Below are 24,600 nucleotides of genomic sequence, written 5' to 3'. Positions count from 1 at the left end.
TGGTTGCCAAACGCTTGTATGGGTAGCAGCTGCCTGAGAATGTGCAACAGAAAATGAGGGTGTATTTAGGGTGGAATCCCCATGCCCCATTCACTCACATTTTACCAGTCCACATGACATCTCCCATTTATAACCCCTTTGTTTTCTCAGTGTTTCTTTCATCTTTTTTCTAATAGCAGAGAGTTTTATCTTCTTGTGCAGTCTTCACATAGATGGATGCCCTTAGTGTTATTCTTATCCTCTTTTTTTAAAAAAGAGATGTGGTTTTGATGGGGTCAGTGACTTCATCATTCATGATAACCTTTGTGGTGGGCACCATTTTATAAATCAGACAGTATTTTACGTCAATATTTAAAATAGCACTAAAATGCTTTTCTGGGTATATAATATTAAAATAGTAGCAAAATACTGCTTAAATGAAAAAAAATGTTTTAGTACTCTAACAATAAATTACTAAAGGAAAAGAAGACAGAAACCTTTCCACTCATCACCTCAATGAGTTTTCCCCCTGATTCAACACCTTCAACACAAAGGAAACATTAAATACTTGGTTATTTGACATTTTGTTAGTAATAATGGACAATCACACTCAAATGAGTAAGTGCTTAGTACTAAATAAATGACTCTTTGTTTAAAACAACAACAACAACTGGATTTCCCCCCTCTCAAATAACTGTACAGGTTATTTGGACCTTCTCCCTCATCCAGAGCAGCTATGTCACACAGCAGAACAAACAAAAGAAAAGCGAAATATCCCCAATAGTGTGGAAAGACAATTACAATTCTGGTTGTAGTTTGCATTAGCACTCAGGGTCACTAATGTGGAAGCAGCCAGAGATTCTAAATACTGATTTTTCTAGGGACACTCCCTGTATTCAGTGCAGATGGTCCAGTGAGAAACATGTAGCCAAGCAAGAGCTCAGAATGAAGTATGCATTGCTTTCACTCCAGCCAAGAATAGCTGATCTACACTTGTAGAAATCTCACATGGAACAGCCTTCCTGAGGCTTGACCACTCTAGCCTTTTATCAAGCAAATACACACAACCCCCCAGACATTTGGCCCATTTCTCTATCCTCTAACTCTGTTTAGTGGGGCCGGGTGAGGAAGTGCAACTCATGGTTTTCTTGTGACACATTATTTCTGAAGAACCATATTGCATTTCTTCCTCTCTGACGGACATTCGCTGATTCCTCTCCCTAGCTGTAACACCATCACAACTGACGCCCGGTAGATCTAGTGCAGCTGCTGGTATTTCCTGGAGGTTTAGGGGAGAGCGCTGCCTGAGTGAGGGGGGAATGCCTCTTCCTGAGTGTGGAACTAACTGCAGTTGCCCCCCAAGGCTGAAAGAGGCAGGCATGTTGACAGAGGGAAACAGCTGCGAATGAGCAAGCCTGAACTAATCACACTAGCAAGGGTACAGTGGACACCACAAGGGATGAAACAACAAATGAGTTTCTGCAGAAAATTAAACACTCTAAACCTAGAGGACACAGCAAATCTGGGGCAAATTATTGAAGGCATTCCACGAGGAAGCAAGGTGGGTTACTTACTTGTAGCATCCCAGGCAGGTGTGCTCTGTGTGGCTACTCTACTCTAGGGAGTGCTCCTTTTTAACAAGGGATTAAAGCACAACAGGAAACCCATTTAAATCCCCTGCCCTTAGAAACAAGCATCTATTTACAAAGGACAATTCTGCCTCTCTGCCATTCTTGCACCCTTTCCCCAGCAATTCCCCTCCTTCATATAACACAATCCAGAATTGGGGCAGTTTCTTTTCTTTTTCAAGATAAATCTTCCATGCTTGACCTAAAAAGTCTGGGCTTTGTACCAAGTGGGTCAGAATCTCCTCCTGCCAACCACATTCTAATTTGAATGGATCACAGCAATTTTTTAGAAAGCCAAAAAGAGAGGGAGAGGGGGGGAAACCCTGCATTAAAAATAAAAAGGCCCACTGAAATTTATTTAGCTGATGTATTATGAAAAGACATTCCGAGGCGTGCTAGAAAGGTATGCAATGTTCCACCCCCTAATAATGCATGCTGGGAAGGTAGACACCCAAGCTGTCCCCCTTAGGCACATGGCATCTGATCCTCTCTTCCATCTTCTCTCCTAACTAGAAGGGGGGAAGCTGACTTGACGGCGTGTGCACTTGGTTGGTTGTTGTATGCAGCACTTCCCGGCATTTGGTGGTGGTGGTGGGGCATCAGAGTGAAACGGGCAGATGCACACAAGAGGCAATGAGAAAGAAAGGCGAGAGTGAGAAAGAGAGAGAGAGAGAATTGGGATGAACAACCGTAGGAGAGTGGAGTAATAGGGCTGCCCCGTTGCAACTCCAAGGCAGCTTTAGCCAGAGGCATTCAGGTACAGCTGACTCTGGAGGATGTAATCAATGACTGGCTGACACAAGTAATCCACCACATGACCATCACCATGCTGAAGAGCCAGTCTGCAGGAGAAACAGAAGCAGAGGGAGGCAGTCAGTTCAGAAGCTGGACAGCAGCTGCACAGGCTAAGCTGCCCATTTGCTTGGATGGAGCATAGTTCCTGAGGCTGGGGGCTTGCAGACTTGGCGGGTGGGACCACTTAGATGGGCAGTGGGACTGGAGGAGAGACAGGTAGGAGAGAAAGCAGACCTGTCCCCTTATCTCAGCCCCCCTGCTTATGATATCCAAGGTGTCTCTTGAACAGAAAAGGAAAGGGGAGTTTTTACACCAAGGCCCATTTTCTTTTCTTTACACAAATAAGAAGAGCTGGTCTATACAAACAGCAGTTCCAAGGTTAAACTGCAATCTTAAGTCTCAGAACAGTTTACAAAACCGTCGGCTAAGATTTCTTTGGCACTCATGGGAATAAACAAGGAAAAGCCAGATAATATTCTACCACTAGAGTTCTTGTGAATTATTTCATTTGCCCGTGCCATTGAAAGGGCTGTAGGATTCTGCAAAAATTACCACGGTGGATTTCTCAACAGAACTTTCCATTCTGTAATCTGCTAATTGGTTTGGCTGCATAGTCAAGCTGGTCTGTCATGATTTGCTCTGAATCTGTGTGAAGCTTCATACATCCACTTGCAGCGAACAAAAATATGGGACGCAGGTCATGTCTTGATCACATGTCAGCAAGTCAAAATTTGAGCTAAACTAAGAGAGAGTTGTCACAATCTGGGTGAAATCTTAAAGGTCAAGAATACAACGTGCGATAGGGAGTATTCAAGTTGTGTGGTGAAGTGGGTTAAAGATTGTTACTTTGTTCCATATCTTTACTCTTTTCACCCAGATGCTTACAAATACATTCTATAGCATATAGCAAAAGAAATAATGCAAGGGTACCACAAGGTCACTAATGTAAGTGAGAGACAACAATGAAGCACAATTAGCTCCAGATGTGTCCATTGCTTTGAAGAACTCCCTGGACAACAGACGGAAATATGGCTTTCCATTGGTGTTCCACTGTGAAAGCTTGGACTTGGACTGACTGGAAAAGGTCCAAGACTCACTTCCACCTGAAGATTACAGGACTGGTCATCCCCTTTGAAGGAAAGTATAAAGCTCAGGTGCAGAAAGCCATTGTGGACTGATAATTATGTCCCCTGTTGTGGTCTAAACTACTGAGCCTCTTGGGCTTGCCGATCAGAAGGTCTGCAGTTCAAATCCCCACTACGGGGTGAGCTCCCATTGCTCTGTCCCAGCTCCTGCCAGCCTAGCAGTTGGAAAGCATACCAGTGCGAGTAAATGAATAGGCGGGAAGGTAAACAGCATTTCCGTGCGCTCTGGCTTCCATCACGGTGTCCCATTGCACCAGAAGCGGTTGAGTCATGCTGGCCACATGACCCGGAAAGCTGCCTGTGGACAAATGCTGGCTCCCTCAGCCTGAAAGCAAGATGAGTGCCGCAACCCCATAATCGCCTTTGGGACTGGACTTAACCATCCAGGGGTCCTTTACCTTTTTGATTTGTTTTGAATTGTGTGGTAGTCTTGGATCATTTGTATTGCCCTTGTAATTCATATAATTGAGTTATATCTTTATCTTATGTGGTGTAGATTCTATTTTCTGATTACCTTAACTACATAACCCTGGTAAACCTTCACACTGACCTCTCTCTGTGTGTGTGTGTGTGTGTGTGTGTGTGGAATATGGATTGTCATGTTAGCAGCTGAGAAAGAGGAGGAATGGACTGCTCAGGAACATTAATGGCCAATGGGGTACTTTACATCCAAGACTGCAGTCCCTGTTGAGGGATGGAGGAGGTGGGGAACAGGGAAAACCTATCCTTTGCCACCATTTTCTGAACTACTAGTAAACATTGTTGGCTCTGCAATCAAACACCTGCAGAAATATTTGTTGGCAAAAACCAAAAAAAACTCCCCACAGTTTGACCAACATTTTTGCCCTTCCCCTACCCACAGTCCCTGACCTGACGCACCTGCTCTTAGTTGAACTGACAATGGCCATGGGGTGATTCACATCATCTTTCACAACCAGGATATTGTTCTGTGGAGGAACCATAGAAGAAGAAGAGGAGAAGAGTTTGGATTTGATATCCCGCTTTATCACTACCCGAAGGAGTCTCCAAGCGGCTCACATTCTCCTTTCCCTTCCTCCCCCACAACAAACACTCTGTGAGGTGAGTGGGGCTGAGAGACTTCAGAGAAGTGTGACTAGCCCAAGGTCACCCAGCAGCTGCATGTGGAGGAGCGGAGACGCGAACCCGGTTCACCAGATTACGAGTCTACCGCTCTTACCCACTACAGCACACTGGCTCTCGCCATAGAAAGAACATTGACAAGAGCCCTTTCCCACAAGATGATCAGGTGATGCTCTGCCCTAAAATGTTGGTCTCTGTCTGAGGTGAGCATGAAGGCAAGACCTCTTCCATTTTGGCTAACTCAGGACAGGCAATTCTCACACTTGATTGTTAAAAGTAGAGGTGCTTCCAGGAATTGGCATGGCTGAAGGGAGCTCACACTGCTTAATCGGTAGTCTGACTCGAGAGATGTCCCAGATGAGACAGAAAGGCAAGCAGGCTTCAGTCAATGAAGGCAAGTTCATATTACAGGAGTGGTATTATGAACTCCTTGAAAAACAGTGATTTACCAATGCCTTTTTTGCAAAAGGACTTACTTTGTACTTCCGGAGTATTGAGGAGTGGTTCATGATCCGGTCTGTGTCAGTTCCATCTCGTGGCACAACAACAATGCCAAAGTCCCCAACTATCACCTCCATCTGTTGTGAAGCAAAAGGAACATGCATTACAACTGTGGGGTCATGTTTATATTCCTGAAAACTTGAATAATCTCTCGGGTTCCTGATTTGCAGCTAGAGACAAGCACCATCTCTACTGCATTTTCAGCACTTGTTGAAGACTTCCCTCTTTCAACAAGCCTTCTAATTGGGTGGGTTTTTTTTTATTCCAGTCAGTATCTGTACTGGATTTGAAATTGCTTTTATATATGCAACTGTTTTAAATATTACAGGTAGGTAGCCGTGTTGGTCTACCACAGTCGAAACAAAATAAAATTTTTAATTTTTTTTTTTTAATTCTCTAAGGTGCTACTGGAAGGATTTTTTTATTTTGTATTTTGTATTAAATGTGATTTTATTGCATTTTGAAATCACTTTGGGATGCTTAATAATTTTTGAATAATCAATTCATAAATGAAATTAATCAGCAATCAGCATAACCTCCACCCATCCCTTGCCAGGGGCGTGTGAGACTTCCGTGTGAAAAATCCTGGCTTTTATATACCAAAGGCAGCACTCCGAAGAGAAAGCACTGGTGTTACACTGCTCAACAACAGACACTGTTACAGCATGCTGAGCAGGTGTGAAATTGCAGGAACCCATCGGTGACAGGCAATATGTACAGTGGGAGGAGTGCTTTCTTCTGGGGGGCGCAGGGGTACACATACCCCAAAACATTTTGTGAATCTAAGTGTGGCCTCACTGAGGGGCAGTATTTCAATATGAGTAGGAAAATGAAAGTACTGGTACTCCTAAACTGTTATATATATATAAGCACTGAGTGGGTGCAGCCCAAATTCAGGTTCTGCTTTATCCAGTCACAGACTGGATCAGGAAAGGTGGAAAGAGGAAGGAATGGCTTTGATTGGCACATTAATGCTAGAGGTAACTCTGGCCTGTAATCTGTTTCCAAAAAATACAACAGTAAGGCAAGTGAACAGAATTTCCTTAAGGAAATGGAGTTTTTCTTCCAAAGAGGAGGGGGACTCTACAGTCTTCAGACACTCCTCTGAGAGAAACCATTCCTGCTTTGCTCTCTTTGTCTTCCAATCCTGGGAAACCTCTGTCCTCCACTGATACAAGCCTCCTGCTTCCTATGCTGTGAGGTATTTGCCTGTGCAAAGGGGAGAGGGAAACAGCCCAAGAAGACAAAGAGCAGGGGCATCTCTCTGTCTGTCCATCTCATGGGGCGTTTTTGCATGCAAAGGGAAGGGGCTCAGTCAGGATAGGAAAGGGAAAGGGGGGTTGCCAATGATGAAAACCCCCATTCCCTCGTACAAAATAAATGTGCAGGGGACAGCCACCTCCCCAGTCCCCAGCAAGTCACCACACACAGCCCAGAGTGTTGTGCTCCACCTGCCTGGAGTCTTCCTGTTCAATGCCCTCAAGACACTCCTGGCTGTTATCTCACTGGCGCAGCGAAGTGGATCAAGATGGGAAGGGACTGGACTTAGCTTGGCATGCATCCATCCTCTGGGTCCAATGTCCTCTACCACTCCCACAACCTTGGGAAGCAGGCTTGCTCTTTGCTTCTCCAAAGAAGTGTCTTGAAAGGGGAAATAGCACTCATTTAAAAAACTGAAAAGGAAGTGGGGATTTCTCTCTCTCTCTCTCTCTCCGTCTTTGAAGTTGGCACACTAACTATGGTCTCCGGTGACTTTTCACAGATCCTCTCTTGTTCTTCTTATTTGTCCTTCCAAGCAGCACCTGATTTTAGGGGTCAAAATTGTTTGGGCTCCTTCTGGGATTGTTTGTTCCCCTTTGATCCCCACCCTGCACTCAGCTCTCAACTGTGTGGCTCCTAGAAGCTGTCAGCATGCAGCTGTGGACACAGCTGAGGGTAGACGATGGGTCTCAAACCCTCGGTGTGTTAGCAACTTCCCCTGCATGTGAAGACAGGCTGCGGCAGATGAAGCAGACAAGACCAAGTGTGGGTCCAACAGTCAAGAAGGTGGTTTCTGCAGTGCTGCAGAGGGAAGCGAGGGGCAGATGGGGTTGATAGGGCTTGTACGCCTCCTTCTGGCAACTCCTGACAGCCCAACTGGTGCCAAACGTATTGCTCCGCTTTCCTTTGGCCCACAACAGCGAGGCCAAGAGAGGGAGGGGTCTTCTCCTTTGGGCAGCCCACCATACACACTGCCCAAGCTTGCGCCCCAGGGAGGTCACTTGGGTGCAGCAGTTGGACTTCACCTCTGGAGACACAGAAATGGATGCCAACCGCATTGCTTACGGAGAGGGGCTTACAGATTTCATGACTGGTGCCCTTAACAACTCGCCAACTTTGGGTATTATGCGTTTTGACTGGGCGGTGGGGGTGCGGAGTGACAGCATTTGCTCTCCTAGCCAGATGTGTTGGGTTGGCCTGTGCAATGGAGCACTCCTCCAGACTCCCTTTCGATTGTGTATTCATGCTCATCATGCTCTTAGGGTGGTCACATGAGACCCCACTTTTGCGCCTGCAAAGGTTTTGGGGCTGGCTCTCACACAGCATCGTTTCCAATTAGTGCAATATTATTATTATTATTATTATTATTATTATTACTACTACTACTACTACTACTACTACTACTACTACAGTGGAACCCCGGGTTGTGGAGTTAAGAACGCCCACAACCCAGAAGCGTTTCCGGAGCACACACAACCCCCAGATGCGCAGAACGCTTCTGCGCACTTCGCACATGCGCAGAAACGCTCAAATCGCACAACTTCCAGGTTTTTTCTTTTGGGAGGGGCGTTCGCATTACGCCCACCCGTGTTACATAGAACGATCCGGAATGGATCACGTGCGTAACACGGGGTACCACTGTACTATTATTTATTTATTTATTTATTTATTTATTTATTTATTATACTTTATATACCGCCCTATACCCAGGGGTCTCAGGGCGGTTCACAGAATAAAATCAAGATATAAAACCACAAAATACCTAATAAAAATAAAAACAACAACCCAATAGCCCCCCTCCAAAAAAACCAAACACCATTTCAATGAGTGCATAGCTTGTAACGTATTGTTGAAATCCTGTAACTTTCTAATACCACATACATTTGTTCTGCCTTTGTTGCAGGGTGGTCCCTTCAGATAGTAATAATGTGGAAGCACTGGGCAGGCATTGCAGAACAAACGAAAACAGAATAAATTCACCCCCATTATTGTGCCAGGAACATGTTGCAGAATACCCTGAATGTGGGTAGCCCTGGATGTGGATCTCAGAGGTATTCCGGGCTCCTTTCAGAGTGGCAGGGGTTGAGTCTAACCCTCCCTGCTATTATTAACAGGCTGACTTCAGTTCTTAAATAATCTTTATTTCTTGCAGTGTGATGGAAACATTTCTTGCCATATTAGGGTCTGTAAGGCTCTCTTGGCTCGTAGGCTAAAATTATGTGAACGTCTCTTTTTTAATGCAGCAGTTTGGGATGGAGCCTTTCAAAAACCACCCACATGTACACTCTTGCGACCAACAGCCTTGCTGAGTGGCAGAACCACCTAGTCTCACACGGAAAGAACTCCAAGATGAAGAGAGAAGAGTCCTTGGAATGGTGCATAAAGCAAAACTGATTATACTTAGACTGCAACCTGCTTGGGACTGGGACACCGGTGCCATGTTTGGAGATGGTTCAGAATGAGCAATAAATCTGAGTAAAGATGGCTTCCTGCGCTATGAGGCAGCAGGTGCTGTGCGCTTGCCATTTCATGAGATCCATGACCTTGCTTTGCATCTGCACAACTCCAGTGAGATTTGAAGCGGCACCCTTGTTTGCAAGACAAGCTGTCCAAGAGGTGTGTCCCCCTTGCATTCAGCCCCTCTGCCATGGAGATGTCATGCACACTGAAGTGAAAGGCAGAAGCAAACCTATGGTCTGTGCTTTCCCACCGCCTAAGAAACTAAAAGCAAGAATCCTTGGTGAGAACATTAGGATGGATGAATGGCCACTGGTATGTGTGAAAATGGAGCGAGAGGCAGGCAGCAGGGAGAAAACCCCACAAGAACAACAGAGCACAGCTTCACCCATGTTCCGGTAACAACTCACGTCAGCTTCATTCCATAGGCCCGGAATGCAGAAGGACTCCAGCAAGTCGCTTCCACACAGCAACAAGATTCGGAGCTCTGGAGAAAAAGGTACACAGATGATATTCAGATACAGTACACAGCAGACTCCAAGGCCTGGAAAGGGAGAGAGAGGTGCCTGGAGAGGCTTCGACACCAAGCTGTTGCTTGGATTCTGTTTTCAGAAGTGGGCTACTGCTTGCATGTACTCATGCACACATATAAAAATGTCTCAGGTGAACACAGTGTTGCCATATCTCTCTCTTGGACCAATTTGTGACCTACTTCTGGAGTGATGGAAGGAGCAAGTATTTGGCAAAGCCAGTTGGGCATATTGCCCACTTCTGGCAGGATGCGTTACTTCAAGGTCCATTTATGGAACAAAAGAAGTATTCCTACGGAAAGTTCACCTCAGCTCAAGAGAGAAACTTATTTCCTGAAACATTCCCTACAGCTTCAAATGGATAAAACATGCAAGAGTTCTTTTGTGTAGCATTCTATGCTGTTAAAAAGCTGCAGTATCCATTTTGTATAATTGTCTACTAAAATTATTTAAACCTAAAGGATATCTGTTTACAAAGTGCTTTGAGACCATGAGTTATTGAAACTACCATATCCATTCTGTGAAAATAATGTAGAATCAAAATTAGTCACTGCTTAACCAGGGACTCCTGTGGGAATGTCCTATAATCCAAGCCACATCCGATTTTGTTTTATTTTTGCACAAAGTACTTAATAATGAGTTTTCGCTTCTTGGACTAAATCAGCATGATTCTGATTATATCTGTTCTCAGGCCCCGAACTGCGCGATCGTGGAAAAACAATCCTTGGCATTTAAAGCCAATGCAACCCTTGCTCTTCCAGAGCTTGAGGAGAACGGAAATTTCTCCCTCCAAGTTGCCAATTTAGCCACTCCTGTCACTCTGGGTCTTCCAAATGATATCTCTGTGGCAACCTGTAGCTATTAGGAATCAATGCCAACTTTTGCGAACAGTTCCAAACTCAAGAGCTATACCCATGAATGTTGCCAGTCATTTCAATGCCATTAGCAGCATTCTCTGGTATATGTTCCAAAAATAGGGGAATGCACATTGAGTTTCAGTCATTCATGAAATTAATCTGGGATTGTCAATGCACATTGTGCAGACCATTCTGTGCATATCAGCAGCAGAAGGCCAGCCCAAGATATTTTGATGCCTGGGGGACAAGATTCCACCCCCTCCACCCCCGATTCTATAGACAGCAGTTGAATCCGACTTCAACAGTGACAACAGGGCAGGGGACTCCGGGGGAAAGGTGGGTGGCGAGTAGTTCCTGCACCCTAGCTCACCATAAACCATCCGAGGCAGCTGCCTCAGCCTTACGAATGGCAGGGTCGGCCTGCAGAATTACACCCAGCACCGCTTGGTGTTCCTGTGCAGACTAATCTGATGTGAATTCTCTTACTCATTTGGCTGCTCCCAGGAGGCTCACCTGGTCCCTTGGTGACCTATCTTCCAGCGCCAGGCAAAAACATTCTGCTTCTCCCAGGCCTTTAGTTAATTACACAATCTATGGCCATTGAAACAGGGGGGGGGGTATTGTTTTTGTTTGTTATTATGGTATGTATTTTCGTGTTTTTACATTGTAGGCTGCGACCTGTGATCTTCAGATGATGGGTGATATAGAAATTTAATAGATAATAATGATACTTTCATCCAATGTATAAGTTCAGCTGTACGCAGTTAATTTGCTATTAAGAGCTTTTGCACAATTTGACTGAGTTGAAGAACATGCTGTTCAAGGAGAATCCTTTACAATTTCCCCCCAATATAATGGGTGGAATTTGACGCTGTGCTAACAGATGTTCTGGTGGGGTTAGCCTGTCAGCTTGCCAGGAGGAACAAGACCCCCCTCTCCCCCGGGCACTTCTCTAGGGGTTCTTCCTAGCCCCCTTATGAGCCAATTCCAGGGGAAGAGGTGGGGAAAGTCCCAGATCACAAGCAGAAACCCTTGTGCAGGGCTTACACTGGGGGGTTCATTAGGTGAATCATGCCTGATGCATTTTTTGCATATCATTTCCACTAATATGTGCATTTTTTGTACATTATTTTTAGAAATATGGGCATTTTGTACACATTATTTAAATAAAGAACTGCCTTGAAAAAATGAGAGAACTGTGGAATTTGAAGGATAAGTGGAAATTAGAAAAGCCCACATTCAAGTGGGAATGGAAGAAAGTTATCCCCCATTCCTATTCTCACATCACAAGCCGTTTCATCCTTGAGTATCTCCATCACTTGGTTTGCCTGTGTGAAACCCTGCTGGTGAAGAGAGCAACCCCCCCCCCCTTGGAAACGGTACCCACATTTGTCCATGGATAATGTTTACTTACCAATCTCTTCATATCTCATCACTGTTCCCAAATTTGCATTTTCATCTAGAGAAACGCGAAGAAAAGAAAAGAAATATATGTCAGGGCTAAGATTTCACAGAAGACCAGCAAGCAGGGAGGCCCCTGCTGGAAAGAGGGATTCTGTCCACGAATTAATTCAGAACTCTGCTTAGAATCATAGAGTTGGAAGGACCCAAGGGTCATCTAGTCCAACCCCCCGCAATGCAGGAATCTCAACGAAAGCAAGTTTGTTTAGAACAACCTGAATTAAAGCAAGGTTGTTCAGAGTAACTATTCTGATTTGTTTGAATGTTTCTGAAGCAGATAAAGGGAATTTCATCTATCTTGAGCAAAATTTCAACCAGTGTGTAGATGTTCAACCAGATGCTCAAGCACTCGGACAGGTTGTATGACTTCCAGGAAAGATCTCTAGCCTAAAATCAGGAATGTGCTGTGACAGGCACTGCCATTACCACAAAAGGCTCTTATCATCTGCTGCACTTTGGTGCAAACCAGCTCACTGCTATGTTGATGGGGGGGGGGGAGAGGATGAAGAACAGAGCTGGGTGAAATGAGAACCAGGCAAGAATAATATATTTTCCAATAACAGGTCACAACTTCAAACTGGCTGTAAACAGTTGCATTTCTGGAACATACCCACAAAGGTGAAACGCTCCATCGGTGGACGAACACAGCAAATCCTGCTAAGGCTTTCTCCCACCTTCCCCAAAAACTTTGCTGAAAAAGGCAAGGGGAGAGAGAGAGAGAGAGAGAGAGAGAGAGAGAGCGCTCAGCAGCTAATACAGGGCGACAGCAGCCTTGTGATTCAAAAGGAAACAATATTTGCCTCAATTCAACGGCTTTACCACACCTTTGGAAACAACCAGGTTTTTTTTGCACGTTTTCAAAACTTTGAAATCACTGTTTGTCTCTGAGGGTTTTGGCCAAACTTAGTTTTTTTCCATCACCACATTTCTTTCCTTGAACTGTATCATAGAGTGAAAAATGCTTATTATATTTGAGTAAAAAACAGCAGAATGAGATTTAAGCATGAGTAACTGCAGATATGCAATGTTGCTGCTTAGCAACCCAGTCCTCTCCGTGAAAGCAAGTTACACTGATTTAAGCAGAAGTTAAAAAGGTAAAGGGAGCCCTGACCATTAGGTCCAGTCGCGGACGACTCTGGGGTTGTGGACTCATCTCGCTTTACTGGCCGAGGGAGCCGGCGTACAGCTTCCGGGTCATGTGGCCAGCATGACTAAGCCGCTTCTGGCGAACCAGAGCAGCGCACGGAAACGCCGTTTACCTTCCCGCCGGAGCAGTACCTATTTATCTACTTGTACTTCGATGTGCTTTCGAACTGCTAAGTGGGCAGGAGCTGGGACCGAGCAACGGGAGCTCACCCATCGCGGGGATTCGAACTGCTGACCTTCTGATCGACAAGCTGTAGGCTCTGTGGTTTAACCCACAACGCCACCCGCGTCCAAAGCAGAAGTTACTCCACATACCGGTAAATTCCACACTGGATTCCAGGCTGATGAACACAATACATACTTCACATAAAAATATATAGAACTAAAACCTAGTAGGTCTTTTTCTTTTTTAAATGAAGAAATGAAAAACAACCTTTATAAGCTGAGGAATGGCTGCATGTGTATATGTAGCTAGAGAAAAGACCTATATTTAAAATAAAATAATAAAATAAAATACCTTTAATTGAAAATTGCCCTCTTGGCTTGAATTGCAGAGACAGTAGGTAAGCAGAAAATGGCAGGGAAATGATGTGGTTTCGGCTACAGGATGAGCTGGCTGAGCAAAACAAATATCTAGCTCTTGAGGCAAAATGAGAAGCATAAACAATGGCAATTACGTTTTGGATGGGAATGTCAGGCATGGATTAAGATATGGGCAACTGTCCACGTTTGGTCATGTAGGAAGTATGCTGAAGACTGCCTGATCACAGGGCGCATGCCCCAGACTTGGGGGGATATCCACAAAGTGCCTGAAGAGATCACGTGTGCTATGACACAGAATGCTACGACTGGATGTTTTGAATCTTTCTGTGGGTTTATGAAGTTAGAATGGTTTGCTTTCTCGTGTATTGGTGTGGTTTGTGCTACTTGCATCCCACCTGAGCACGCAATAAATGGTTTTCTCCTTCAAGTGTGCCTCTTCTCTGGGAGCCCAGTCCTTTTCCTGAACAAAATTGCTCTCAGAAATTCCTCCCTGAAGTTCCTGGGGTCCCAGCTACAAGCCCACATGGGTGATTGGGCATTTGGAAGTCTGCAGGGGGGAAAGCAGCTGGGGAGCAGAAAAATGGCCAGTGGGAAAGAGTTCAGCATCCCTCCAGCTTGTTGCTCATTTACGCAAAACCCCAATCTCCCATGCCTCCCGTTTCATCAAAAAAAATATGCTGGGACTTTTCTACATAATTTGCATGCAATGTAGAGTCTGACCCAATGCTTGTTTACTCATAGGTGAGTCCTAGATTCAACAGGATTAACTTCTCAATAAAGTGTGTGTAGCATTGTAGCCTTCATTTATTTTGTATAGACATCGTTTGAATTAATAATCTAATTTTAGACCCTGATTCAAAGCTGCATGCAACTAGTCTTGAGCAACTGCAGGTGACCCAAAAGGGCTCGTCCACACTTTGCTTGTCCTGTGCCTGGAAATGAGTCTAGGAACGAGTCTGAGCGGTTTCCCATTTGCCCTGCTGTTTCCCCCAGAACTTGGTTGCCTTCTGCTGGAACCTACCTGCGGTGGGCTTGTTAGAGAGGTTGCTGTTCTGATAGATAGGCTGTGGGGACTCGTTCTGAGGCTGCCCAATCACTGGCGTCAAGGAAGGTGTGTTCACGTTGGAGAGGATGCAGCCAGTCACTCGCTAGAAGAAATGCTGAGTGTCAGTTGGTATTTATGCATTCATTGCTTATACATCGGCAATCTTAGGGATGTCTATGTGGCTGTACTCACCAAGTTATTTTTTCTGACCTGCAAAATATGCCAGTGCTCTCCTGACAAGTCCCTGCCCATGACCTTCATTCGTCCAACTCCACCCCCCTTGGCCACCCAAAAGCAGGGGTGGAGGAACAGCCTTATGTCTGGCTCAAAAGAATCTGGGTCGTTGGAAACCTTTTCTTCACTTCCAGGGCTCTTTGCAAGTTCTGACCTGTCTGATAAAACCAGTGGAGACCTCTAGATCACCACTGGCTTCAATAGGTAGTTGTAATCTTGTTGCATGCCTGAAAGCATCTCCTGGGGAGGTGGATAGCGGCAGCAAACAGTAGCTCATCCATCAAGATATTGGATTGATCTTTGATCTTTGTGGCAAGAGGGTCTTCAGCACTGGGTTGCTTTTTTGTTCTGCACCAGTCTTTTTGGGAGCTGCAGGATTTCCAGCCTAAGCTCATACCACGGACAGCAGCAGCAGTGACCCATAATCTCAGGTTGCAAAAGGCAGGCAGGCAGGCAGGCAGCTCAGCCCAGCCCAGCCTTGATGAAGAGAGACTGCCAAGGGGTGGAACTGTAAGCGGAAGTCAGGGTGGGAGATCAACTGGAGGTGGCCTGTGCCTCCCTCAATTCTCCTTGCATATCCAAACACCTCAACTTAGAATGCTCACTCCATCACTATCCAAATATCTCATGTACCTACAAAAACCCTTCTATCCTTCAGACAATGATAGAATCACAGAATTGTGGAGTTGGAAGGAACCGTGAAGTCCAACCCCCTGCAATGCAGGAATCTCAACTAGACCTGCCACCAAAATGTGCTTTTGGTCATTCCCACCAGAGATGGATCAAAGTACCGAGATTTTGGTAAAGCATAATTAACATAGTTCTGGTATTCTTAAAAAGAGCATTGAACAAAATGGATGTTGATTTGATACATCAAGGCATTTCTTAAGCAAGAGTCCATATTCCAGACTGCTTAACACAGATTAGTTAAGCCTTCACTCCTGAGAGATCTCAAGTATGCAATCTTGCTTGCTAAATTTATGACCCACTGGTGGACCCTGAAGATTCTAGGGAAAAGGGAAAGGGGGGAAGGGGGAAGGAAGGAGTATTGATCTCTCATGACTGAAGTCAGCACAGCTGCTCTGTAAAAATAATAATCAATGAATAAATCCTTAAACCAAATGATTTTTTAAAAAATGCATTCTGGAGGAAGCAGTCTTTCTTCTGGCCACCAGAGGGCACTCAATTCTTTCTTTCCTTCTTTTTGTAGTTGAAGAAACAGAAGATCCAATGCATTGTGCATATAAAATGGTAGGTGAGCCTACTGCTTTAGAAATGAAATGTCACACACTGTAAAAACTTCACCACGGCACCCGAGCATCAAGCAGAGTGAGCATGAATCACTACTGCAGTGTTACCGAATCTCGGGAAGAAACCACAGCTCTCCAAACAGAAGACTGATGCAACCATTAGGCAGAGTTAGGTGGTCATCTCAGGCAGCAGGTGGGGGGGGGGTGTTGGGGGAAGTGAGGTGAGGTGCTGAAAGACACAGCTATGCACACCATGCACGGCCTCTCCTGTGCCCCCTAAGCTGGGGGGGGGGGAGAGAGAGAGATGCTGTCTCATTGCCAGTAATGAAGTAAGATTCAAGTGTAAGCCTGCCGGACTTCTGTATGTGGAATTGGGGGAGCAGCGGGCAGCACCACACTGCTGCTGGGCGGCAAAGTGCCTGAGGTTGGCCCAGTCCACAGAGCATGCCCTTGGACATCAAGGAAGAGGAAACAGATATATTGGACACAGGGACGGATTTAGGTTTGATGCCTTCCACCAGTGCAGAGCTCAGTCTATAAGTGCTCAAGGATTATATAGCAAATGCATCCTTCTAAATGATGCCTGGCAGGTGAAGCACTGGATTTGGTGCCCTCTCCCTCTCGGATGCATTCCCTAATGCCATTGGGCTTGGCACTCTTGGCTGCCTGCTCCCGTCCCCCCACTTCCTTGCCAGGACTGGATCAAGGAACAGAATAAAGGTGTTTAGAATTATTTTCTGGAGCATGAATTCTAAGAGCTAAAGCAGCACACCGGGGAAGAGTCTTTGTCATTAATGAATGGTAGGAAAGATGTGAAATGGCACTGGGTGGTTGGCATGGGTATTTTAAGGAGGAGGAGTTTCAGACCATTTTAGTCGTGCAGTTGAAATTTGGTAATGGTGCTGAGAGTTTTGGGGAAGACACCTCTTTCCCTCACAGAGCTACAGTCTCCAGAAGAGGGAGAGAGATCTATTGTGCACATGTGCAGGTTCCCAGACTACTGACGTAGTGCTGCAGTATTCCTTCCCCAGTCCTGCTACTGCCATGCTACCCACAGCTAAGACAAGATTTAGCCTAACTTTTGCTCCTGATTTACTGCTCACTGTGTGAGGTACGGACATCATACGAAGCCAAACCAGGGTGCAGCCCTGGGAAGCACGGCAGCAGCAGTACAGAGGGAGGATGCTGAACGAAGCCAGTCACTATCTTCAGTCTGAGAACCTGTTCACTGGCTGCTTTGTGCTAAGTGATGGATTGGATTGGCATTACGTCCAAACTGTTAATATGAGTTGGGTTTCCCCCAGTAATGAAGCGTTCCTGCAAAGTGTCCCAATTGGGCTGGAACAAGGTAATTTGGGGAACTGCCTCTCACAACTTTGCTAGTGCATGCCAAATAATAAAATCCTACACACTGACTTTTGCAAGTGACAGTAAGAACAGTCTAGCAAAAAATGTGTGTGTCCTTGTATGTGTTGTGTGTGAAATTTGGCCACCAGCTACCCTTCCTCACTTCATTTTCTACTCTTTACCATCTGTTCAGCTTCCTTACCTCTGGGTAAAGGTAAAGGTAAAGGTAGCCCTGACCGTTAGGTCCAGTCGCGGATGACTCTGGGGTTGCTGTGCTCATATTGCTCTATAGGCCAAGGAAGCCGGCGTTTGTCCACAGACAGCTTCCGGGTCATATGGCCAGCATGACTAAGCCGCTTCTGGCGAACCAGAGCAGTGCACAGAAACGCTGTTTCCCTTTCCACCACAGCGGTACCTATTTATCTACTTGCACTTTGACGTGCTTTCGAACTGCTAGGTTGGCAGGAGCAGGGACTGAACAACGGGAGCTCACCCCATCGCGGGGATTCAAACCGCCGACCTTCCGATCGGCAAGCCCTAGGCTCTGTGGTTTAGACCTCCCTACCTCTGGGTACCCTGTACTTTAGCATGCCCTGGCATTTCTTCCCTACACTGAGAACTCCTTTGTGTAAACATCTTAATCCCAGCCAGACTAGCAACTGTTCCTTCACTTAATAAAACTGCTTTGTTTTCTGGCAAACTGAACATGTGGAACTATGCTGGTTCAACCACTCAGGATCAGAGGTTTCACTGCCACCATTGCAATACAATATAGCTGCTTTTATGCCAGCTGAATGCTTATAGAGAATATATATATAGTAAAGTACTAAGGTTTCAGGGTTTGTTTGTTTGTTTGGACAGTACTGAATATACTACATTTTCACCAGGCATTCCCAAGTGTTTTCAAGCCCAAGGGCTAGAAACTTTCCTTCTTTCTCTTTAGTTCTTTCTTTTACAAGAAAGCTAAAATTCTCTGCATACTGAACTTTTATGTCTAATGAAACATTCTGTGTTTGTGCAGAATTACGTAACATTGCCTAGGAATCCATTCAACTTGCAGCAGCAGCAGCAATGAAATGAAATTAGATATGTACACCAGGCCAAAAACACCTCCACATTCTAATAATTTGTGATTAAAGTAAAAGTGGAAAGTGAAGCAACGATACCTAAGTCTATATTTAAAACAAATCCCCTCACCTATTCAGCTGCCTGCCCCGGTTCCCCCCAGCCTCCACTCTCTTTCTTAGCCATCAACTCACTTTCATCAGATCCCGGTGATGTTCCAGTACACTGCAGGTGGTCTGCCAAGTATCCTGATAACATTCCCAGGGGTCCACCCTGCAGTGGGGAAAAGGAAAAGAAAGGCTGCCTTGACAATCGGGGACGATGATAATTGGTTATTTTAATTGAATAGACCACAGTGCAAATATATAACCTGCTTGTCCATTTACAAATATTCATTTATTCTAGTTGGACCGAGAGATTCCCACTGGTCTCCCACCCAGATTATTGATTAGGTCCACACTCAGGTAGCTTCAGGAGTTTCTGAAATGCTGGGCCACTTCTGCAAGGCTCCATGGTGGTTAAAAGGCTTCATATTCATCTGATGCACACACAGCAGTACTAATTTTAAAAACCTTATCAGGGGAGACAGGGATATATCAGTCAGCTGTGTTGTTGTCTCTACTCTCCAATTGATTGCTGATTATTAAACACAGCATAAATTTCAGGTGTCATCTCTACTCCCGTCAAGTAATTAATCGGAGGGTGACAGTCCCAGCAGTCTCAGAAGGAATCTAGGCCTTTGTTTTGGCCTTTACTGCCCTGGCTTTCCAATTCCTTAACTTTCACTTTTGTGAAATATATCTATATTCCCCAGTTACTTAGACCTGCAGCATTCAACCCTCCCAGGTTCAGGGTGATTAGCCTTTAATCCCATCCTTTAAACACAATTCCCATCAGTCTCAGACAGCACAGCCAATGATATTCATGTTTACTAGTGTATATTGGACAGTGTTCTCGAAGCGACTAGCAGGAGTTTGGCCAAACTGCGGGAGGCAGTGAAAGATAGGCGTGCTCTGGTCCATGGGGTCACGAAGAGTCGGACACGACTGAACAACAACAAAGTGTATATTTATGTTGATCTATCCTTCTCTTCTCTCCTCTCCCCTCTGACAAAAAAAGAACTTTCAGAGGTCAAGTCCTGTAAAAATAAAAAAATGCAACACGAACGGTATCAATTGATCTCATGATTTTTAAATTCATGAAAAATGAGTTATCTGCAAAATATTGAGAATGTTCTGAATGAAAACAAAATGCAGGCTTAAGAAATAATTCATTGCAGCAAAGAAGGACTACATGTACTGGATTCCCAGCAATTAATACCATTAATTACATATCATCCTTTTGTGCAAGTGTTGCAGCTCAGAGATGAATAAGGGCAGGTGACTTGGGGCTTGTCATCTGGGGCAGTTCTGCCCATCACCATGCCAGGCACATTCGCCAATGGTGCGAATAAAATGCTTCCTGGGGGTGCACTGCATTCCAGAAAGACAACTCCGAAGTGGATGAGCAAACCTGACAGCAAGCTGGAACGTGGAAGGACTCTGCACAGGACTGTTCTGCTAACAGGCTACTTGACAAGAGTAAGATCTGTCAACAAACCAAGTTTGAAACAGAATGAAATAGCGAGACACAAGGAATACTCTAAAACTGGGTTCAGCAACTGGAAGCCCTTGGACCAAACCAGGCTACCAGAGAGATGCTACATGTTCCCACCTCTGGGAAGAGCCAGCTGAACTCAGAGGCAAAAGAGGAGAATGGAGAGGGAACGACAGTAGTGGCATCATGTCTTCCTAGCTGGCTATGTTGGGTTGCACCTGTAACAGGTAACAAAAGGGATGGCACTGGGGCATTTCCCATAGAAGAAAAGGCTGGAGCAGATGGGGAAACTGCAAAGTGGGGACATGGCAAAAGTTTATGCAACTGAATGATTTAAGAGAGATGATCATAGAATCATAGAATCCTAGAGTTGGAAGAGACCACCAAGGGCCATCCAGTCCAACCCCCTGCCAAGCAGGAAACACCATCAAAGCATTCCTGACAGATGGCTGCCAAGCCTCCGCTTAAAGACCTCCAAAGAAGGAGACTCCACCACACTCCTTGGCAGCAAATTCCACTGCTGAACAGCTCTCACTGTCAGGAAGTTCTTCCTAATGTTTAGGTGGAATCTTCTTTCTTGTAGTTTGAATCCATTCCTCCGTGTCCGCTTCTCTGGAGCAGCAGAAAACAACCTTTCCCCCTCCTCTATATGACATCCTTTGATATATTTGAACATGGCTATCATATCACCCCTTAACCTTCTCTTCTCCAGGCTAAACATACCCAGCTCCCTAAGCCGTTCCTCATAAGGCATTGTTTCCAGGCCTTTGAGCATTTTGGTTGCCCTCTTCTGGACACGTTCCAGCTTGTCAGTATCCTTCTTGAACTGTGGTGCCCAGAACTGGACACAGTATTCCAGGTGAGGTCTGACCAGAGCAGAATATAGTGGTACTATTACTTCCCTAGATCTAGACGCTATACTCCTATTGATGCAGCCCAGAATTGCATTGGCTTTTTTAGCTGCTGCATCACACTGTTGACCCATGTCAAGTTTGGATGATTTGGATTTCTCTCTGATAAGGACCAGGATCACCCAATGAAATTCACTTGCGCCAACAATGCAAATGACTTCACGCAATCAAGACTGACTTACAGAATTCATGGCCAAAAAAAGTGCTGATGCCCACTATCTATTTTGCATCCTCTTTTTATATGGTATTACACTCACGTCTTTCCAAAATCTTTCCATAAAGCACCACACCAAACTCTGCTGCTGACCAGTCATAGATCACAGACTGCCAAGGACTCAATAGATGTCCTAGCTTTGCTACCTACCAACACCTGCAACACAGGGGATGGGGATGCAAAGGGCAGGTCGTGGTGGCGCATGGTTAGTGAGGAACACTGGGTGAGCCACAAGTTGGGAAATGAGCACTAGATTTTCTTATCAATGTAAAATTAAAGAGCAGTGAAATATAAAGAAAGCACTTAATTATCTGTAAATGCTCCTGAAGGAACTAGAGAGGCATGGAAATTAGAAATTTGGTCCTTACTGGCTTAGTTAGTGCAGGGATGAAAAACCTGCCTGGAAGTTGCAAGACTGCAAATCTTGCCATCCCATGCTGGCCAGAGCTTCTGGGAGTTTGAATCCAGCAGCATTTGCAAGGCCATAGGTTGCCCACCACGGAGCTAGTGGCTCAACTTTTAGCATGCTTCATTTGAAATGACCTTTACTAGATGGGCTGCTCCAGTTCCGGGAGAGCTTAGAGGTGAGGGGTTCCCAAAAGCATTTCATCACAAACCGCTGGAGAACCTTTGGGGGGTCTCGATGGACCACTACATGGTTTTTCTGCCTGCTGCGCAATTGTAGTGTGCTGTGCCAGATGTTGTATGATTCTTAATTGTATTTCCACCCCCCCCTTGTATTTTATTGCATCACAACTTGAATTATATAGAATTTAGGATAAAATAAAATAAACAAAAGCACTAAAAACACAATTAAAATATCAACATAAAAAGTAAATACAACGGGGGATGTGCTATCTCCCTTCACAAATCTACAGACTTGCTGCAGGCCACCTGCATTAAACTCAGGTTCCACTGTACTGGCAAAAAATTGGAAAGGAGGTACTATCCCCGCAAAAGAAGATTGGTTAAATAAATTGTGTGATTATATAGAACTGGCAAAGTTAACAGCTGCCATAAGACACCAGACAAATCAGAAACTAAGGAGTGAATGGCAATGTTTTGAAGACTATATGAAAAAACACTGGTCTAAAGATGCATAGATTAAGTATGTAAAGCTGAAATAGATAGACTTAATATATTAGGAATATCAGGGATAAGATATGAAAGACGCAATATTAAAAAGACTGTAAAAAATAAAGAATGTTGAGCTCTGGGAGAGGGAAGCCACAGGGGGAATTTGTATATATGTTTTTGTTTTTTCTTCTGTTATTATTTTATCTCTTATGTTAATTTTTACTGTGTGTGTGTGTGTGTGTGTGTGTTTAAGCAAGAAAAAACTATGTGTGGCAATTTTGTTTCCCATACAAGCTAATAAGTGTTTGCCAACAGCTAGCTTTGTCTCCCTTGCTGGCCAATCTTGGCCTCGATGTAGGAACACGGATCTGAATGTATATCTTCATATTCCATTTGATCCTTAGAGATCTGTGATCTCCTGCTCTGGCCATCCCAAGTCTAACCTAAAGCCAAAAGTTTTTGATTTGCCTGCCAGAAAATGCTTGCAGAATGATGAATTGAGATCATCTGTTACACAAAGATTTATTTACTCTCTGTGTACTGGAAATTTACTATTAATGAGAAAACTGCCTGCTAAAGAGTTACCGTAGTTCTAGCTGTTCTTTAAGGTGTTATTCTACTGAAAACCTTTATATCCCTTTTCCTCAACAGCTCAAAGCAGCTGAGAAAGGAATATACAAATACAACAATAGTTCAAAAGAATGACAAATGCAATAGAACACTAAAGGGCAGATAAAACAGGAGAAGACCAACAGATGAAACAATTAAGAACATCAGTGAAAAGCAACCAAGGCAGGAAGAACAGAAAGATTCCTAAAAGGAAAGGTCTCTTTACACCGCAGCAGAAGACCTGCCAAGGAAGAAGCGAGGCAGACCTCTCTAGGCTGCAAGCTCCAGAACTGGGGAAAGGACCTCTCTGTTGCATGAATTTCAGGGGCGGGGAGAAGGGCTTCTGTTCATTATCATAATACTCAGGCAGGCTTACATTGCCACTTTCCTTAGCTCATGTACAAATCAAACATATATTTGATGGTTCTTCTACGACAAGTTAAGGAATTCAGTACTTTTTCATTACATCCTCAAGTTAGGGCTCATCGACCCTTACCTTTTGCCCTGGCGCTATCCCCATGAAAACCTGCTCTTTAATGCTGAATTGGAACAAACAGAAATTCAGATTTAAAGCATGGTCCTGTGCCTAGAAACACAGCACTAAAGGAAGTCTGGATGAGCCCCTAATATGTCAAGCCTTGTTTACAGAGCAAGCCTATGCATGGTTTTTCAGAAGCAAGCCTCACTACGTTCAGTGAAGATTTCTCCCCAATAACTGTGTATGTTCACGGCGGTTGCCTCACACATCTGACGGAAGAATATGTAAAAAAACATTTCCTGTACTCTAAAAGGAAGGGTCCAATTAGCTTCACAGTTATTTCTGAACACCAATGGAGCTTGCTCAGTACACTGCTGAAAAATGTCTTTCCTACATGTTTGTGTCTATAATTTTAAATTGTGGTGTAAAAGCTGATTCACACGCTCTAATGAATTATAAGCTCAGGCCAGAAACTTGGTGATGGTGACATGTGCACTGCCTCTTGCACAATTGAATAAAGTTGACCCCACATCGTTTGTTGCATCTGAAGTTGCTGCTTGCATGCCTGTCTGCATGTTTCTGCTTCTATTAGGAGAAAAGGTAGTGCCAAGTCAGAAAGCCCTGGATGTTAGATCATGGAGGGAACATGTTCCTGTGCTCCAACCACTTAGACATTGCAGGTAGCATGCTTGACGCGGTACCCTATCCTACCTTATCCAGTCAGAGGACTGAACAGCCAGCTGGCACATTGTCAGGCGATGTCGGCTGGAGACCAGACCCTGTAAAGAACATAAGGGTGTCAGCAGAAGAAATGGAGGGAGATTCCACAGCACTGGACTTGTCTAAAGTTAAATATGTCTTCACTTACGTGCTTCACTAGACTTGGGCCTGGAAGCCATTGTGGCATTAATGGGTAAGAGTTGGACTGGGGATACCTGGGTTAGCCATTAAGTTCCCATTAGTCATTAAGTTCACTGAGCAGTCTTAAGTGGTCGCCAATTCATAGGCAGACCTGCTTCACAGAGTTGCTCCACACAAACAGCTCCTGGATCTTCTGTAGGGGATTACTTTGGTGGTATGTGTCTGTCTTAAGAGACAATGGAGTGCACCTCCAAGGGTGAAGTCCAACTGCTGGAAAATCACAGCACCTGCTGAGGCTGTAGAGATTGGCAACTCACCAAGACCCGTCCCCCACTCAGGAAACCAGAGCAATGCATTTGGCACAAGCTTGGCTACAGGAATTGCTGGAAGGAGGTGAACAGGACACCATCCAAGCATCTTAGTTATAAGAATTTATTGACATTTTTTACTTATGACAGCATACACCCATAACCACACCTACATTTATACACATACAAAACAAATACAATT

The 24,600-nt window shown here is 44.7% G+C and overlaps 1 protein-coding gene across 1 annotated transcript in view; it reads right to left on the bottom strand.

Annotated features, from left to right (window-relative positions):
• Nucleotides 1–2,001: 2,001 nt before the first annotated feature.
• The window catches only part of NMNAT2 (nicotinamide nucleotide adenylyltransferase 2), a 60,546-nt gene continuing 37,947 nt past the window's right edge, over nucleotides 2,002–24,600 (bottom strand). Inside the window, exons 3-11 of the mRNA XM_033151177.1 lie at nucleotides 23,941–24,008; nucleotides 18,539–18,617; nucleotides 14,425–14,551; nucleotides 12,325–12,405; nucleotides 11,668–11,712; nucleotides 9,277–9,353; nucleotides 5,125–5,226; nucleotides 4,427–4,494; nucleotides 2,002–2,449 (exon numbers count right to left, since the gene is read on the bottom strand). Coding sequence (XP_033007068.1) covers nucleotides 2,347–2,449; nucleotides 4,427–4,494; nucleotides 5,125–5,226; nucleotides 9,277–9,353; nucleotides 11,668–11,712; nucleotides 12,325–12,405; nucleotides 14,425–14,551; nucleotides 18,539–18,617; nucleotides 23,941–24,008 — 750 coding nt within the window. The 3' untranslated portion in view covers nucleotides 2,002–2,346. The remainder of the gene's footprint in view (nucleotides 2,450–4,426; nucleotides 4,495–5,124; nucleotides 5,227–9,276; nucleotides 9,354–11,667; nucleotides 11,713–12,324; nucleotides 12,406–14,424; nucleotides 14,552–18,538; nucleotides 18,618–23,940; nucleotides 24,009–24,600) is intronic.

This window comes from Lacerta agilis, chromosome 6 (genome assembly GCF_009819535.1).
Source record: "Lacerta agilis isolate rLacAgi1 chromosome 6, rLacAgi1.pri, whole genome shotgun sequence".
In the NCBI taxonomy this organism is placed as follows: Eukaryota; Metazoa; Chordata; class Lepidosauria; order Squamata; family Lacertidae; genus Lacerta; species Lacerta agilis.
Note: the sequence above shows the minus strand (reverse complement) of the source record. Positions and strands in the feature narration are given on the sequence as shown.